This window comes from Pecten maximus, chromosome 7 (assembly GCF_902652985.1).
Source record: "Pecten maximus chromosome 7, xPecMax1.1, whole genome shotgun sequence".
Taxonomy (NCBI): Eukaryota; Metazoa; Mollusca; class Bivalvia; order Pectinida; family Pectinidae; genus Pecten; species Pecten maximus.
In genome coordinates, this window is record NC_047021.1 from 33,602,825 (window position 1) to 33,619,999 (window position 17,175).

The following is a 17,175-nucleotide window of genomic DNA, read 5'->3' on the forward strand; positions in this document are numbered from 1 at the left end:
TTAAGAATCAAGCTATTTCCAGCACTATTGGGGCAAAAAACTCTTTAAAATATGTGAACTACAAAAAAGTTTTAAATGATAACAAAAAACAGAATACATGATTTTTGTTTTAATTTTTTCTCCATTTTTTTATCTTCCATTTTTTACTAAATGCACATCAACAAAACTTAAGAGTGATCAGTATTATATATATATTATACTTCACATTTGTCATAATTAACAAATTAATCAAAAAATAAATAATACATTGATAATAGTTAAGAGAAGGAAGAGAGAGGCTACAATATCTAGGAATACATATAGGCAACAGGAAGTGACTAGCTCACTGTCCAGATATAGAAGGTCATCATCAAAAAGGTTTAAGTTATAAACGTCAAGATAGACAGTACAGTATATATGAGACATAATAAAATGAAAAAGATAGATGAAAATTGACAAAATTAAAGGGATATTACATTCATTCATCAATATATTTTACCTACAAAATAATCCCATAAGTTCTAAACAACGGTGTTGATTAAATATTGGATTTATTCCTGCAATTGACCCTATAGATAATGAGGGCTTATCTTCAATAAAACACTTCTGTTAAATTAAAAAAAGACTTATAAATGATTGTGAGATAATTGACAGTAAAATTACATATCCAGTGCTGAGTCACAACTAACCAATATCTTTTGTTTCTGTTAGTTATAACCTACGATGAACTGTACCAAAACTAATTGATCGTGTAACATTTCTAGTATATATTTCATGCATTTCGACAAATTCTAAATGAATTTTAACGGCTTTGTTTTTCAGTGGATTTTCTTAAAATTCCATTTGTAAGCTCTCAATTCATGATTACTACTTAGTATAATGATATTGATTATGTCATATTTCTAGTATATATTTCATGCATTTTGACAAATTCTAAATGAATTTTAAAACAGATTTAGTTTTTCAATGGATCTTCTTAAAATTCCATTTGTAAGCTCTTTCACCACATAATTTTTATGTATTTTTCCCATGCTTCATTTTCCTGAATTAGACAAATATAGACACTGTAACAAAGTGTGATGTTGTTTTGTGTTTTACTCTTACTTGACAAATACCATTGTAAAAGGATTATCAGAGGAATGAGCAAATAATTCTCTACCTGTTTGTGAAATTTCAAAAGATTCCATTGAAAAACAAGGTCATAAATATCTGTTGATGTTTTTTTCAAATTGCATCAAATATATTTGTTAAAATATTATATAACCAATATTTTAGACACATCATTGTACATCAAAATGTACCTACATACATAATTTACTGGTATTTATAAATACATGCATTAAAATGTTAGGTTGCTTAGGAAATTAAGGTGATATATTAATTTAACAAATGCAATTCCAATGTGGAAAAGTCTTACTGAATAAAGACTTATTTAATATGAATTATTTACGAAACAAAATTTGCATTCTCAATGATAAAACAAAACTAGAAAAGAACATTTAAGTATTAAAGATCTAGACAAGTTTTCATTTGTAAGTATTTGATACCATTTGATTTATACTGCTAGTACCAGAAATGTTTTACCATTTATTTCAAAGGTGCAGAAGTAAGAAACCATCCATTCAGCAGTAACATAGTATTGTTTTACTACTAATCAATAATCCATCCCCTCAAAATGAAGTTAAATATGGTATATACTGTATATCTCTCAATGAATGAAAGATCAAATCTGTCTAGAGTTTCTTAATGAAGGAAATATCAAGTCTAGAATTCAATAAACAAATATAATCGGAACATTTACTCAAAATATAACAAACAACATCCCATTCTCAGCCTAATAAAACCCCAAGTATTACCGATATGTGCATAAAAACACCCCTCAACCCTGTTGTTATGTAAATGGGCAGATTTTTTTTTTGATAAAGAAAAAACAAACAAAAAACAAATCTCATTTTCAAAACAAAATATCAGCCATGTCATAAACTGAAAGCAGAGGGTAGAAAGAATAGTGAAATCTGTATTTAGCTTTTGATGGAAAATTTTAAACAAAACTGTCTATCAAAGACATTGTTGGATCATACGAACATACTCACTCACATATCGTTCATGCTCTTAGCATTTTAAGCAATCTAGGTACTAATTAGTTAAGGTAAAAAGACAGCCACACAATGGATGCGACAATAACCACACAAAGAGAAAAATTCAAATCATGAAATGTATTCAGGCTTACAGACATTTAAACACATGTACACAGTATGGCTTTAAAATGAAACTAGAGGAAGCAAATAATAGAATTACACTACAATGAATGATTAAGGCATTGATTAATATCTAATTTTGATTTAGATTACAATAAATTAACTGTAACCAATATTTTTTTTTTTTAAATTTGATCTTTTTTTCTTCGATAATTCATATCTAAATTTAAGAAATTGATAAGTGAAATAGTGAAATTGACTTTATCTAAACTAACCTAGACCACTAATACAACTAATAAACCACAAACGTGATTATCTACAGACCACTACCACTATATTCTACAGGAAACATGTCACAACCCAATATCGATACACGTATCGACGTATCACTGTTTACAGATTCTGCAGCATCCCATACTAACAGTTTTAATATGTTACCCAAACCTGTATCATTTAAGTAGATAAGATCTTTGTAACTGACCTAATAAAACACACAAGAGGGATGTGCTTGAAATTTGGTATTAATACAGGGTTGAAATTAAAATGAAAGATTTTTTGAGTAAAGTAGTATTTTTCTGTCATGTCTTTTAAACACAGTCTTTGGTAAAAAGACTGAAGACTATTGACAGATTAGCGATGCAACCTTTTAAATCAAGCATCCCAATCCTCTTTCCCAGATAAAAGTTGGGGTGCACTTCCAGGAGCAGACACGCTTATCAGGTCTAATATGGAAAAGAAACATCAATGAAGATCTTTTATCACTTACAATAAATAAAATTAAGTTCAACTAATATATTTGCAGCAATATGTTGGCTCACAGCACTAGTATAACACAACAAAACATCTGGAGGCAACGTTTTTACGATTTTAAGATTATCTGGTAAGAAATATTTCAAAGAGTAAAGAATGACACAGGAAAATATTTTTTGAAATATCAGATGTCAATAAATGATTCAATTTCCCCCCTCCGATAGATTTTAATAAATACAATGACATACAGCATAGCACTGACTGAAATCATGTTATATCTTGATTGTAATACTTATTTATCTGAAGCTAGCAATCTCTCGTGTTACAGAAACAAACTTAATACACTCTGTGAGAGATACTAAAGCTTTAAATAATCTACATGTTAAATTTTTCAGGGAATTTTAACAAAGAAGGTTAAGTCATTTGCAACAAAATACAAAATTAGAAAATTAATTTCAAATTTTCTCATTTCAGTACACTTGGTAAAGAACATTGTATTAGAAAATTTACTGCCCAAAAAAGCTGTGGACTCCTTTCTGTATTTTTTTCACTTCTAAAAATTCTGAAATACATATTACTTTCACCGTTCTAGAATTCTTCTGTCAATAACTTCAGACTAGTGAACCAATCATAACGCTAAAAGTTGGGGAAAGGTTGATAATTAATACCTATATCCTGAATATGACTTAGTAAACATATACATGTACTGGGTGTCAATAAGGCTTGGGAATATGAATAATCTTATATGAATTTATTTGTATTGTTTAATTAATAAAGGATGAAAAAGATTTAAATATTTCTGTCTAAGTTTATACTAGAATAATGTTGAAAGGAAGTTGAAGCAGTGCATGTTAATGGCACTAAAGACAATAGTGTCAGATGAAAATTGAGAGCAAATCACACAAAATATGGGGAAAATATATTATGAGAATATAATAATAATAATAATAATGACAATGTTCTTTGGCATTTTGGCATAATTTTTAGCTTCTACAATATTATAATTAAGCAATACCTACACTTCTTTAATCAGACTTTCATGCTCTGTACATGTGGTGCTTCTTCATCAATTTCAATCTTAACTACCATTGTACAGTATTTCTATCTGAAAAAAACACCCCATACTAACACCTCCTCAGTCCTCGATCCTGACCAGCAAGAATTATTGATAATAAATATTAATAAGTTATAACTTGATTCAAAATTTCTTAAAAATAAATAAAATAAAATGTAATAATCCTGATTACATGCATATTGCCACTGCATAATGGTCACAATTCCCTGTGAAATGTTATCTTAATCACAAGTCCCTGTGAAATGTTATCTTAATCACAAGTCCCTGTGAAATGTTATCTTAATCACAAGTCCCTGTGAAATGTTACCTTAATCACAAGTCACTTTGAAATGTTATCTTAATCACAAGTCACTGTGAAATGTTATCTTAATCACAAGTCACTCTGAAATGTTATCTTAATCACAAGTCTCTGTGAAATGGATCATACTAGTAGTTAACAAGTCCCTGTGAAATGTTATCTTAATCACAAGTCCCTGTGAAATGTTATCTTAATCACAAGTCCCTGTGAAATGTTATCTTAATCACAAGTCACTGTGAAATGTTATCTTAATCACAAGTCCCTGTGAAATGGTATATTACCGTTTAAATCACACGTTCCAGTGGTTAAGTAATCAACAAAGCTAGTGCATTATATTAAAGTGGTTTGTTTTAATAAATCATTTATTTTCCAATCAAACATCTGGTAAAAAAGTAAATGACTTATTACCACTATATGTAAAAACATACACGTCACGATTCTGATTTTTAGTTAACGATAATACCATTTTCAAAAAGAAACCAAATATAAATAATTTTAATCATCAGCATCATAATTTCTGGAATGTCAACCCATTGAAATATGGAGTTAGATTTATATCAGTTATATATTTGTTTACTCCCTAGAAATAATCTCTAAGATTTCTCTGTAAAAGTGTAACAGACATCCTTACTCCAATTACATGTATATTCAAAAATTGATAAATACTGGTAGCACAGTACATCCAAGGAAAATGTAAATCTTATTCTAAATTGAAATTGAAAAGTAAATTGACAAGAACAATTTTTCTTCAAATTTAAATAATATTTTTAAATGTTAACATATTAGATAACTGAAATCTTAAAACATTTTACATCTTACAATTTTCATAATTCAATGGAAGTTAAAGTACACAAATTTCTAGATAGAGAACACACATCGTCAATTATAATACTATCATCCTTAATATGTTCAGGTACATATCATTACATTACCAGTTAAAGTCTTTTTTATAAGAGACAGTTTTTCTCTGAACTGCTTGTTACGTATTCACAACTGTTAATTCTTAAAGAATTTTCAGTAGAATTTTATCACCTCATAACAAAGATTTAGAATCTGAATAATATATTAAATACAAACCATGTACTGGAATTTCATAGATATTGTTTACATGGCCGTATTCTGACAATATCAATTTTGAGACTTAGTGTTATATTAGATTCGCACACATCTGTCTTCACACATTTACTAAGCTACAATGAGTACACTCACCCAGTGGTAAAAATATACAAACTCTCACAATTACTTTAACACTTGTAGTGAGGTCAATATGTGATTGTACAGACCCTGTAAACACACCACAAACTGAAAAGTTGTGAAGGTCAATATGACATATCTGGAAAACACCAGAAAGTGTACCTTTTGTATCTACAACAAATGACTATAGCAAGTTTTACAATACAGAGCATTTACATAGAATTAATTTGTGTCACGATGAAAGTTGCGGAGGTTGAAGATATCAGAGTCAATATGACTTGATTGCGGGTGTCCAAGAACACCAGCTAGGACATGTGATATCTCTCGACCAATCATCCGTGTTTATGGCAGTCTTACATGCTATGTATGTAATATTGATTGTAAGTTGAATCTATAATTCATTACTGTTTATATCATTTCTTACTCACTACAGTCAATGAAAAAGTTTGAATTTCAATTAATTCAAATAGTTTGACACCCCAACAAACACGAACCTTACATGTTCATTTTGTTGTTTCATACAGATAATATATTCAAATATATCCCAACACTTCACATTCTTACAACTCCTCTTAACACAGCAAGCAACGGTTAACTATGGCAAGATTTCCAGCTTATTTGTAAGTTTGACGGGTCATCCGATTCTTGAACTTAGAACTCGGGTATCAACTCATTTCACTAAAGAACACAAATTTGAATTCGTATTCCGTGAGCTCAAATATCTGAATTCAAATTACTTGAGGACAAATATCTGAAGCCATGCTGCATGAATCCAAATATCCCTGAACCCAGACATATGAATGTGTTGTGACGAGGCTGGACTCTCACATGGCGTTGGATGGTACTTCCCTGAGCCCAAGCTTAAATAAACTGAAGTTTGTCTATCGCATTGTGGACTTGAATTAGAACTTTAAACTTCTAGGAAGTCTTTAAGTAGAGTCTGCCTTCTTTTCTCTGCTATGTCCATTTGGTTTTCTAGATCCTACAAAAAATACAATGTATACATTATCAAATGTCTCAATGCAGGGACTGACATAAAATTTAATCAACAACATACATATAAATACATTATGCTACCAGTACATATGTAATATTTTTTCTGAGTGACTAATTACAATGTGAAATAAGATAACAAAAGAAAGCATATTTGATTGTTTGATGGGTTAATCGCCCTGTAAACAGCCAGGTTCGCAAGCCATCCAGAGAAACAAGGGTAAAGTGTCCTGTCCAAGGACACAACCACAACAGCACAGACTTGCCCGTCTTTGCTCAGTTTTCCGAGAAACAAAAGTAGGGGGCATTGAAACATGCAGCTCAGATCTTCACCCTGAGATTATGTGGCCAGTACTCTAACTGACTTAATTATCGCAGCCCCCAAAAAGAAAACAGCTGTGGTTGAGAGAATGGAATACTGAAATACCTCTAAATGAAAGGAAATCAATCACATATTGAACAAAACTTGTTCTCTGTCAGTAAAGTCTGCGAGTTAGGAACAAGAAGACAACCAAAATACTTACTCCTCTGTCAGTAATCTCAGCACGTTCTATTTTCCAAGATAAATTCTCCACCTCAGCCTCCAACTGGGCTTGCTGGTATTCAAACTAAAATGAAACCCCAATCAAAGTCAGGCCAGATTCATTTCAACTCTAAAATGTTTATATTCTATTTTATTAAGAGTTAGTGTTTACACTGGGATTTTAAATCTTCAAGAAGGATTTGCTGTTAATTAATAATTTTTCAAAAATCTTTGAGGACTTTCTTGTTTCCATAGCATACTGATATGGTGATAGACCTCTAACATGTAAATGTCAAACATGAAAACATTCAATCAAATATGGTATAAATTTCACCAAAGATTAAGATAAAATTTCTGTAGATAATTGATTTCAGCAGTAAACAAATAGCTACATTCCCAGGATTTTTCATAGATAATCCAACAATTGTTTTAACATATTTTCCAAATGCCTTTTATTTTGTATTAATTTGTAAAGTGATGGAATTTTGAGAGCTAAAGGACGATACAAAACTTGTTGTATACAGATACTTACAAGCTGTTTCCTTGCTGTTTTTTCCATGTAGTATGCGTAGGGATATGTATACTGGAGAGTGTATCGGCACTGTGAACAACAAACATCAATTTCATACTCTCTAGGAAGTAGTGGATTTTTATCATTAAATAACATACAAATATTGATTCGAGAACAAAGAGTTGAAATTCATTTTTCGATGTTTATTTTTGCCATGTTAGACAGTTGACCGATATAGCATGCACCATGTATAACACAACCACATTTCTGTTAAAAAAAAAACAATTTAATGGAATAAAATTTATAAATTTTTTGTAATTCAAAAGTTTCTTAGGAGTGTTTTTCAGTAGTGAATTTCTATAAAATTTTATGCAAGAAAAAATGTATTTCAGTCAATCTACATAATTGTTCTTTCCTTTTTCCTTCCCCTGATCATGAATGTCATTCAGCCTACACATTTGATGCAAAATTCTGAAATATTACAATGCTCCATTTTGGTGTTTTTCTTTTGTAATTTATTAAGTTGTTAGGTCACCAATTACCTCCCTTGATAAATCATACCTTCCTGAGCAGGACTGCAGCATCAAGGAGGTACTGCCAATCGATCCATGTACCAGAGTTGATCATCACTTTTTCCTGGATACGAGTCGTTATTTTAGACAGTGTTTGCTCCTCCAACTTGAGACTCTTGGCATGATTCTCGTACTATAGACAAAGGGAAAAAATACATTAAGATTATTCTTAATTTCTTTTGACACATTGGTTCTGAGACTTGTGTTTGTGCGTAATGTCTCTTTCAGGTTAATGCTTTAACTATTTTTTGTTTCTCTTTTTGTCAACTTCCCACCAAAGATTTTGCTGATGAACATTTATAAGTCAACAGAATATCTGACTTTGACTTTACACCTGATGAACTTGACCGTTGTTCTGTTGACTTCTTGTTTCGGCTCACTGACTTCCTTCATAATGACATCAAAAATTTTAAGTAATTAACACAAAAAATTGATTTTTTAACCTTTGATTCGTTTTTTGTTTTTTGATAATTCTTCGTGTTTGAATTCAGCTATCTATCTCTCGTTATATTAGGACAAAAATATTTTAGAGTAAAGATACACAAAATTCAAAATATACCTTATGGTTGTGTTTTTTAAAATGATGGGACAGCAACTATATTTAGAATGCTGGACTAAAATATTATTTAAAAAATATGTATTATGCATCTCTATGAGGTACAGCATCACTGTGTAAAATTTCAGATAATTAAACGGAAACAAATTTGAAGGTGCTGACAGACAGACAGATGGGAACCATATCAATTACCCGTTCAAAGTAGAAGAGGTACTTCTTTAAGGCCTCCCTGGCTTGAGCGTGGACTGACTCATTGGCAATGTTGGGATTCTCTTTGTACCGACTGCACTCATAGTATTCACTTCCATGGGTCCTCCAATCTGCCAAGGACATAAACAAAATAATAAATTACTTGTGGTATATTATAACACAAGGGAGATCACTCCATTGTAGAAATTGTCTTTGCTTCTTCTATCATTTTTTATGTAGTCTATTTGATACACTACAGCCTGTATATACACACTGTATATACACACTATGTCGATAGACGAAATGTCTCATCAGGGAGTGATAATACATGTAAGATTACCATTTCGTCACACAGACGTACAGGTAAACATGAATTTTGCTTAATTTGTCAGTCAGAGCTTGTCAAAGAGACCAGTCAGTCTTAAAACGCTACAACGATACTTGTACGCATTGTTATGTATATTGTTTGTGAAAAGATAAACCTTGTATACGTATACATGTATATATATCCAAACTGATGAGTCTTATTACACATTTTTAATGCTGGTTTGCTGTTGAGATCAACAATGATAAGTCAAATTTCAGTGCAATTGTTAAGTTGGATAATGTTTTCATTACTTTGTTCCACCAGTCAATAGTTTTAAATTCGTCTTCAGTATAGAGGTAGCACCATGAGTGTGTTATCTCCCTTTATGATACTACATAGTATGTTGTTTTAATTTAGACTAGAGTCACATTAAGATGTGTATTTATTTCCTGCCTTTAAAGACTATGGAATCACACTTTTAAGACACTGTATGTATTTTGTATAATTATAATTATAATCTATACCACCAGAGATAAATTTCTAATCTAATACTGTAAATACCTTATTCATCTGGTAATAAGCCCATGGCTGTTAGTTTATCAATATATATTGCACTTCAGCAAAAAAACATACTAAGAAATATTGTTTCATAACCCTGAAATAAGCCCATCCCCAACTTGGAGTCAAAGTCTTTTTTTTTTTTTTGCCCTTTGAGCTTATTACATCATAACTATGGCAGCATATAATGTACAGGTATCAAATATCAATCTCCAAATGCTTATCATTTAATAGAAAATAACTTTACAAAGAATTAAATATATAAGCATTAAGATAGGAAATTTCAATACTAGTTGGGCAACACCCTGAGTGATGTCACAGATGGAATGTAGAGGGAAATAACTCTGTTTAAACAAGCTCCAAATAAGCTGTTATTTCAATTCATTTCTAGTGGGGTACCGAAATAAGTCCTTGACATCATGGAAATCAGCTGTAATGGAAAGTTACTGGAAACCTCAGAAATACATCCCAGGTGACAAATTATACTAGTAACAAGGGGAGGTAATTCTGAAAAAAAAATGCAACTTGCTAAGCGATCATGAGTTATCTTCCTTTATTCATCCCAGATGACAATCAGTTGTTCAGAAATTTAGAGTTATTCATCCCAGATGACAATCAGTTGTTCAGCAATTTAGAGTTATTTGTATGCGGTTTTGAGCAAACATTAATGTAAATGAAGCTTGATCAAGCAAAATACCAAATTTCAGCCTCCTTTACAAGGATGCAGTGACCTGTAGTTTATCTGGTGTCTGATAATTGGTATCTGTCTTACAGGTGTAAACATATAGAAGGATAACTGTCCAAAATCTTTTTATTATACACATATTTTAAACTAAGTAACAGTTATAATTGTAATAAAAATTTGTTTTAGTTCAATAACATGAAATGAACACTAGATGTTTTGCGAAGTTTTCAAATACAAATGTACATGTATATTTCTTTTTCTTTTGTAGATCACAGAGGGATATAAATGTCAAAATGACCATTTAATGAAAGTATTTACTGTCACCAGTGTAACTGATTCTCTAACTTTTACATTGCTTGTTATCATGATACATCAATTACATTAGCCCCTCTCATGCATGTAGTAAATGTGCTATCAATGTTTTTGTGTTGCTCTATGGACTTATTACAGGATAACTGATTATAATATTTCATAGAAAACAACATGTATGTGGATTGAATTGGGCATGATTATATGAAAATAAAATACTTGCCTCCTAAACACATCCAGCAAAAGTCGTTTTTGCATTTCGTACATTGCTGTAAAAGAAAAATACAAAATGTAAGACAAAAATATACATCATCAAGCATTTAAGTATCATTTGCGATGTTCAATTTTCAATTAAATCTCAGAATTTTCAAACAATTCAAATAATCGTGAAACAATATATGAGCAGCTTTCGTTTGTATCATGTACTAGTTTCAAATGGTTAAACCAGGGCCATGATCCAGTATTTACAGTTGTAGTGATACAGATGGATTTCCTGGTCCAATACCATTTTCTGACAATTCCTGGAAAGCATTTAAGCTCATTACTAGATTTTTAATGAAAACTACTGTAACAGTTTACTCCTGAGAATGCATTTAAAATAGAACAACCAGTCATTTTGGATAGTGTTCTGTGGACTTACTTTAACCACAGACAATGACTGATGGGAATACTTACCACATGATTACAGCCTCCATTTTTCTCGATACAAACGTGACATTTTGGACACTACAAAGCAGAGAGAAAATGTATCTTTATTATGCTACATCTCCAACAAAGAGTAAATGATCAATTAAAAACGAAAGTAGGTTTTTCCCAATTTTTCCCTCCAACAACAGACTGATGTTTTACTGAAAGGTTTTGTGGCAGGTAGTTGTGTATTTTGAGGAATACATTTCAACATCATTCCATTGCATGTGCATACTTCTCATCAATATCATCAGCTAGTCATATTTAACATTTACTTCAAGTAGAGAAACAACAAATTCCCAGGAAACAAAACCTGGTTTCTTGGATTTCCAGGCTGTACCAAAGAACCTACTTTTTCAGATTTCCAAGCTTTACCCAAGAACCTGGTTTTCCTGGAATTCTTCGTTTGGTTTGGATTGGTTTAACTTGTTTAACATCCTATGAACAGGTGAGGTCATTTAAGGACGGCCTCCTGTGCGTGCAATATACATGTGCGTGGCGAGCGCGTATGCATGTTTTGGAAGGCTGCGGGTATGTTTGTGTTAAGTCTCCTTGTTAAAGTCCTGAATTCAAACCTGTATCCAAGAACCTGGTTTTCTTGGAATTCCAAGCTATATTCAAAAACCTATTTCTTTTTCCCCAGAAACCAAGGACCTGGTTTTCCTGGAATTCCAGGCTGTACCCAAATATTAGATAGGTAAGACTTACATCTTTAGTGTGAGCACTGATGTAGTTGGCGGTTTCTGAGTCGTCAGCACATTTGGTGAGCCACTTTCTAATGGTGGCACAGTCTGTTGGGGCGTGATATTCAATGCCACATCCAAAGCTGAAACCAGGGATATACCACAAATTATAACAGTTTCAATAAGTCATGTGACTATAACTTGTTATAGTATCAGTTAATTAGAAGTTAGTGTATATTGGTAACTAATTAACATATCAGGTAATTGATATTAATCATAAATAACATTATACATTGACGCTCAGGAAAACTTCTTCTGAATATTCATGAAACAAGAGATTGCTTCCTGACCTAGGCATGCCCACGCTGTCTAGCTTTAAAATGGTTTATTACTGGGTACCCTCCTAATGCAAATTAAAGAGGTCAAAAGTTGGAGGGGGCTTACAGCCAGATAAATACACTGAATAGTAGAAAGCATATATATTGAGTATGCTCAATTTTAAGTACATTATCTGGTATATTTTACTAAATACCATACAACAACAAAGTATATGCACATGTATCGTTTTTCTTTATAGAGACAGCATTCTGTTCTCCATTACTTTCTAGGCGGGTAAGAAAATATATGAGGTTTGCTTAACTATTTTTCTTTTGGGTTCAATCCTGAATATTTCAGCTATCTTGTACAAAAGACACAAATCCAGCCAATCTGTATAGGTTGTGGCCAGAAACCCAATCCTGAAAAATCTTATTCATTTTTCTCTATCTCTAAAAAAGCACTTTCATTATCAAATTATCATTAACGGCAATTAATGATGCAGATTTGAAAGGTTCCTGTACATGTACTAAAGCAGTATTGTACTCACCAAAATATAGTTTTACACTGGGCACAATCTACTTTTTTAGACCTTGTGTCTTTGGCTCTCACCACATTGGAACAATTTGGCCCAGGGCAGAATCTCAGCTGTGGATGTGTCTATTAGAATAAAAGACATATTAAAATGCACATTTAACTCAAATATTCTTCATTTTTTACCTTTTCATGTAATAAGTGAATCGGTGTGATTATTAATCTGAGATATGGCAAGTATGTCTGACACGTCTCCTTTAACACATTGGAAACACAGGAGAACATTTTACAGTGATAACTTACATTTACAAGATCCAAGAAGGAGAGCTTTGTGTACTTGTCACGGAGGTCGGGTTTGGATAGTGACCGACATAGGAAATCCTCTGGCACCAAGATGTGACAGTTGTTCTCCATACACTCAATACCTGTGTAATGTATTTCAATATGGTGCATACAAGAAACTCGTAAAATTTCAATCTGTAGACAATCTAATTAACAGCTGGCAGAATTTTAAGTATCTTCTTATTGGGTGAAATTAGCAAAGTTAAATGTGGTGAAAGTCTCTTGGTATAAAGTAAGTACTTCAAATACCATTATATGTTCAAGTACATTGTAATATTTTCTAATAGTCATTTTTAAACATTAAATTCATGAAAGTGTTTGTAAAATATGATCCACCATGAAAGCTTAACCACCCTTAATCATTTGGCAGAAACATACCAGATGTAACTCCCTGTTGAATCTGAACTTGGAAGTAGCAGTCCCAGCATTCTCTGCAGAATACATGGCCGCAACTGAGGTGACAGAAGTGATCGGCAGACACCTTTTTACAACACACTGAACATGTGTTCTGTACGCCAAGTGGTGCACTCTGTTGGAGAAAATAACACAAAAGCGTTATGTAGCATCCTAGCATGATGAATGACCTCACAACTTAATTTCATAACCAGATTTTATGAAATCAGTTAAAAGTATTACCCTACAAAAAAAGGCTACATACTTACTTTAATCTCTATTGTATGGCATGGTTTCATTATTAAATAAGTAGTACATGTAGTTGGAAGAAATGGCAAAAAAATACAAATATAAAACTATCATATCAATTATAACTGAAATTACGCATTAAAAATCTTCAAAAGTAGATTTAAATATATTTCTAAGAAAAGAGTACATACATGTATTACATTTACTCTATATCTACTTATCTTATTTACATTTAAATTTACAAGTATATCAATATGTACATATATGTATGTTATACATGTACATTTTTTATACATCCAATATGGATATCAGTTTATTTGGATCCAAAGAATATCTACATACGGTATGTATTGTCCCCAATAAATTTGTTAAAGATGTTCGTATCAAATCAATTACCAATATACATGTGCATAAACCTTATTTTGGATTACTTTAAACATTTAGGAGTCTTTTGTTTTACAACATATAGCATAATCTGCAGAATCGAGGTTCACTTATATTATTTCTTATAATACATCTTGTACATACATCATTGTCATTTGATATACCATGACTATATATAATTACCTTGTATTTGACAGCTGGTGTAATTTTGGAATCTACTAAGAACTTTGCCGGATCTCTCTTGTATCTATAAATGGAAGTCAATTTGGCAATACATAAAACTCAAGGAAGAAAACATAATATATTGAAAATGCATTGTGCATCATTGTCTTTATATTTGTTTATTCTTATTTCTCAATGAATGGCCAGACAATTAAATTGTCATAAAAAAAATCAAATCATTCTGAAATGCAATTGATGTGGTCAGAAAAATAATCTGATGAGGTCAATTATGAAGCACTGTATTTACATAACAAACACTTTGTTCTCTCACCTTTCCATGATAAATTCTTTTTTCCACTGATGTACCTGAAGCAGCATTTTGGCTAGGTGTGGATCTACCTAAGATTAATAAATAGAACAATTATCAGTGAATAACTTCAGGTGGTAATACAATATTCAAATAAATCTGATTCTTTAAGACAGAAATGGCATTTTTCTGATTGTAAATGACATTGGTCATTTGATATTGTGCTAAAATTAATTTCACTGAAACATATACATGTATGTCTATCATTTCAGTATTAATCAAATTACAATTTACAAGAAAATTATAAAATTAAAAGCTTTATTTGATTTATAAAGTACTTACCGTTATAATTACCCATGCAGGACCATAGATTCCTACATATATATGTCAAGTTGGGCTAAAGTTAACGTCAGGTATTTTAACTTACCTTGAGACAGCTACATAGAACTTCTACATCTTCATTGAGCAATCTTTCAACATCTTCAACTTTCAACAGTTCATATTCAAAATACTCTGGATCATCTGTCTTCTTTGGCCTATCAATATCAAGGTCATCTGTGTCGTTGTCATAGTAACCACAAAAATCCTCATCATCTTCATCCATGTGATCTGACTGATCATAGTCAGAATCATTATCTGAATCCTGACTTTTCATCTCCACAGACATTTCTGTCTTCCTTAACTGAGTATTTGTTCGTCACCAGTTTCACTGCAATACATAATTATAGTACAGAATAATTATATATGTATGTAATGTACATTTATATATAACAGACTATGCCAGACTTCCCCTGAAACTAGTCCAGTTTTAGTAGTTATAAAATAAATTTATATTTCATTAATTGCTTAATTGGTATATAATAATCTAAGTTGACCATTTAAAATAGTTCTTCATTTTTGTTCACTTTCACACCTCTGTTTAGTAATTAAGTTTATATATATAATTAAAATGTGTGTAGGAAGTATTAATTTAAGTGTTGAATAAATTTCATTAATATGTGCTTTATTAATACACTAAATATAGCTCATTATACTAGTCATTGATGATTCTGCTATTTAATAATCTCACAATAGGCATCTCATAATTATCAACATCCAAAACCAATTATCTTCTTTTACCAGATATATATGCTTACTTAAGTTGAAGATAAAGGAATTTCACGATCATAATGGTCAAGATCCATAAACAGTTATCTTTTCATACCAGGTAATTAAGTTTTATTAGATATTGTAATTACTTAAGCTTGCGTTTGACAGATATAGGCACCAATTGCTTAGATCACTAGCTATATATAGGAAGTCATTATCATAAAGTAGGCTAACTACTAATCATGTGTTCTATACATGTGTCTTGCAATTTTTCCAGTTTTGGTCATCCTCAAATGTTTGACAAATAAAAATATTTCATAGTTTTGTTAAGATTTAACAATCACATGTATATCACTTCATGATCCAAGGTCATGATCAATTGTTGAAATAGAAATATAAGTAAAAGTAGTTCTATAGCACATACCATGTTGTAGCAAAATTAACCCATACAAGCTTAAAGGTATACGGACAATAAAGATGACATCATGCATATGCCTGTGTTGTGTACATTGGCCATGGACACACCTAGGCCTATGCATGGACTGATGTCATGATTACAAATTGTTTCAAAATTTTATGAAACGAGACCATATCGCATTATATATACAATATAAAACATCAAAGTACATACAATAAATACGAGTGGACGTGATTGAAAAAAAACCCAGGATAAACAATGTACGTTTAACATTTAAGTTGTAACCACCTGGCACATGAACCCGAACAATAGGACGTGACCAGCTAAAAATATTTTGTGGTGGAGATAATCGATAAGAATGAGAATTATAGAAAAATCTTTTGGGAAATAAATGTTTAGAATTACAAAGCATGATGATGGTGCTATACATTAAATCATCAACAGAAGCGATAATGTGCAGTGACCTTTCGCTTTCGAGAATACCTATCTGCATATTTCTTCGAATTTAACACGTGCTTGAAGTCCGGATTTCCCAATGAAGAGGAAATATAATTTTGATTTTGGTATGATATGAATTTAAAGTCTTTATTTAAGCATAAACTGCTTTGAGTATCGATAGGATATGTTGTAGAAAGAAAGCAGTCTCTTCATAGCAACATTGCATGCGTAAATTTTTAGTGACGACCCCATGGGCATTATGAATATTATTTTAACAAAAAATCCGACATATATTGAAGTATTTTTGCTGGGCATTATTACATTAAATATTGATTTACCTTTTCTTTGTTGAAGATATCCTCTAAGGTGTTGATATTTTACGTCAAACAAAACCAATTACCCCACTGTCAAATAATAACAAACAGACAAAGATTTCCTTCCAAACCGGAAGTGACGTCCATAGAAAATTTTCAGCAA

General features: G+C 31.4%; 1 protein-coding gene across 2 annotated transcripts; it reads right to left on the reverse strand.

Annotated features, from left to right (window-relative positions):
• Nucleotides 1-94: 94 nt before the first annotated feature.
• LOC117330652 (potential E3 ubiquitin-protein ligase ariadne-2-like) lies at nucleotides 95-17,165 on the reverse strand. Of its 2 annotated transcripts, XR_004533379.1 has the most exons (16): nucleotides 17,037-17,165; nucleotides 15,181-15,462; nucleotides 14,778-14,845; nucleotides 14,468-14,531; nucleotides 13,637-13,787; nucleotides 13,220-13,341; nucleotides 12,933-13,042; nucleotides 12,093-12,210; nucleotides 11,373-11,423; nucleotides 10,921-10,966; nucleotides 8,842-8,969; nucleotides 8,083-8,226; nucleotides 7,543-7,611; nucleotides 7,012-7,095; nucleotides 4,310-6,476; nucleotides 95-4,222 (listed from the first exon to the last, which is right to left on the reverse strand). XR_004533379.1 is itself a non-coding variant. In XM_033889086.1 (15 exons), the coding sequence occupies exons 2-15, from the start codon at nucleotides 15,418-15,420 to the stop codon at nucleotides 6,405-6,407; spliced, it is 1,467 nt and encodes a 488-aa protein (XP_033744977.1). In that variant the 5' UTR covers nucleotides 15,421-15,462; nucleotides 17,037-17,165; the 3' UTR covers nucleotides 95-6,404. The 2 variants fall into 2 exon arrangements, 1 of the variants encoding a protein (XP_033744977.1); XM_033889086.1 differs by having other exon boundaries at nucleotides 95-6,476.
• Nucleotides 17,166-17,175: the final 10 nt, after the last annotated feature.

Bases quoted from the DNA above. Each gene is read 5' to 3' on its own strand.
- LOC117330652 (XM_033889086.1), bottom strand. From the start codon at position 15,420: ATGTCTGTGGAGATGAAAAGTCAGGATTCAGATAATGATTCTGACTAT. The intron at 10,967-11,372 runs GTAAGTATTCCC...TTTCTTTTACAG, and splicing joins ATGGAGGCTGTAATCATGTG to CAATGTACGAAATGCAAAAA. The intron at 7,096-7,542 runs GTAAGTATCTGT...GTTTCATTTTAG, and splicing joins AAACAGCAAGGAAACAGCTT to TTTGAATACCAGCAAGCCCA.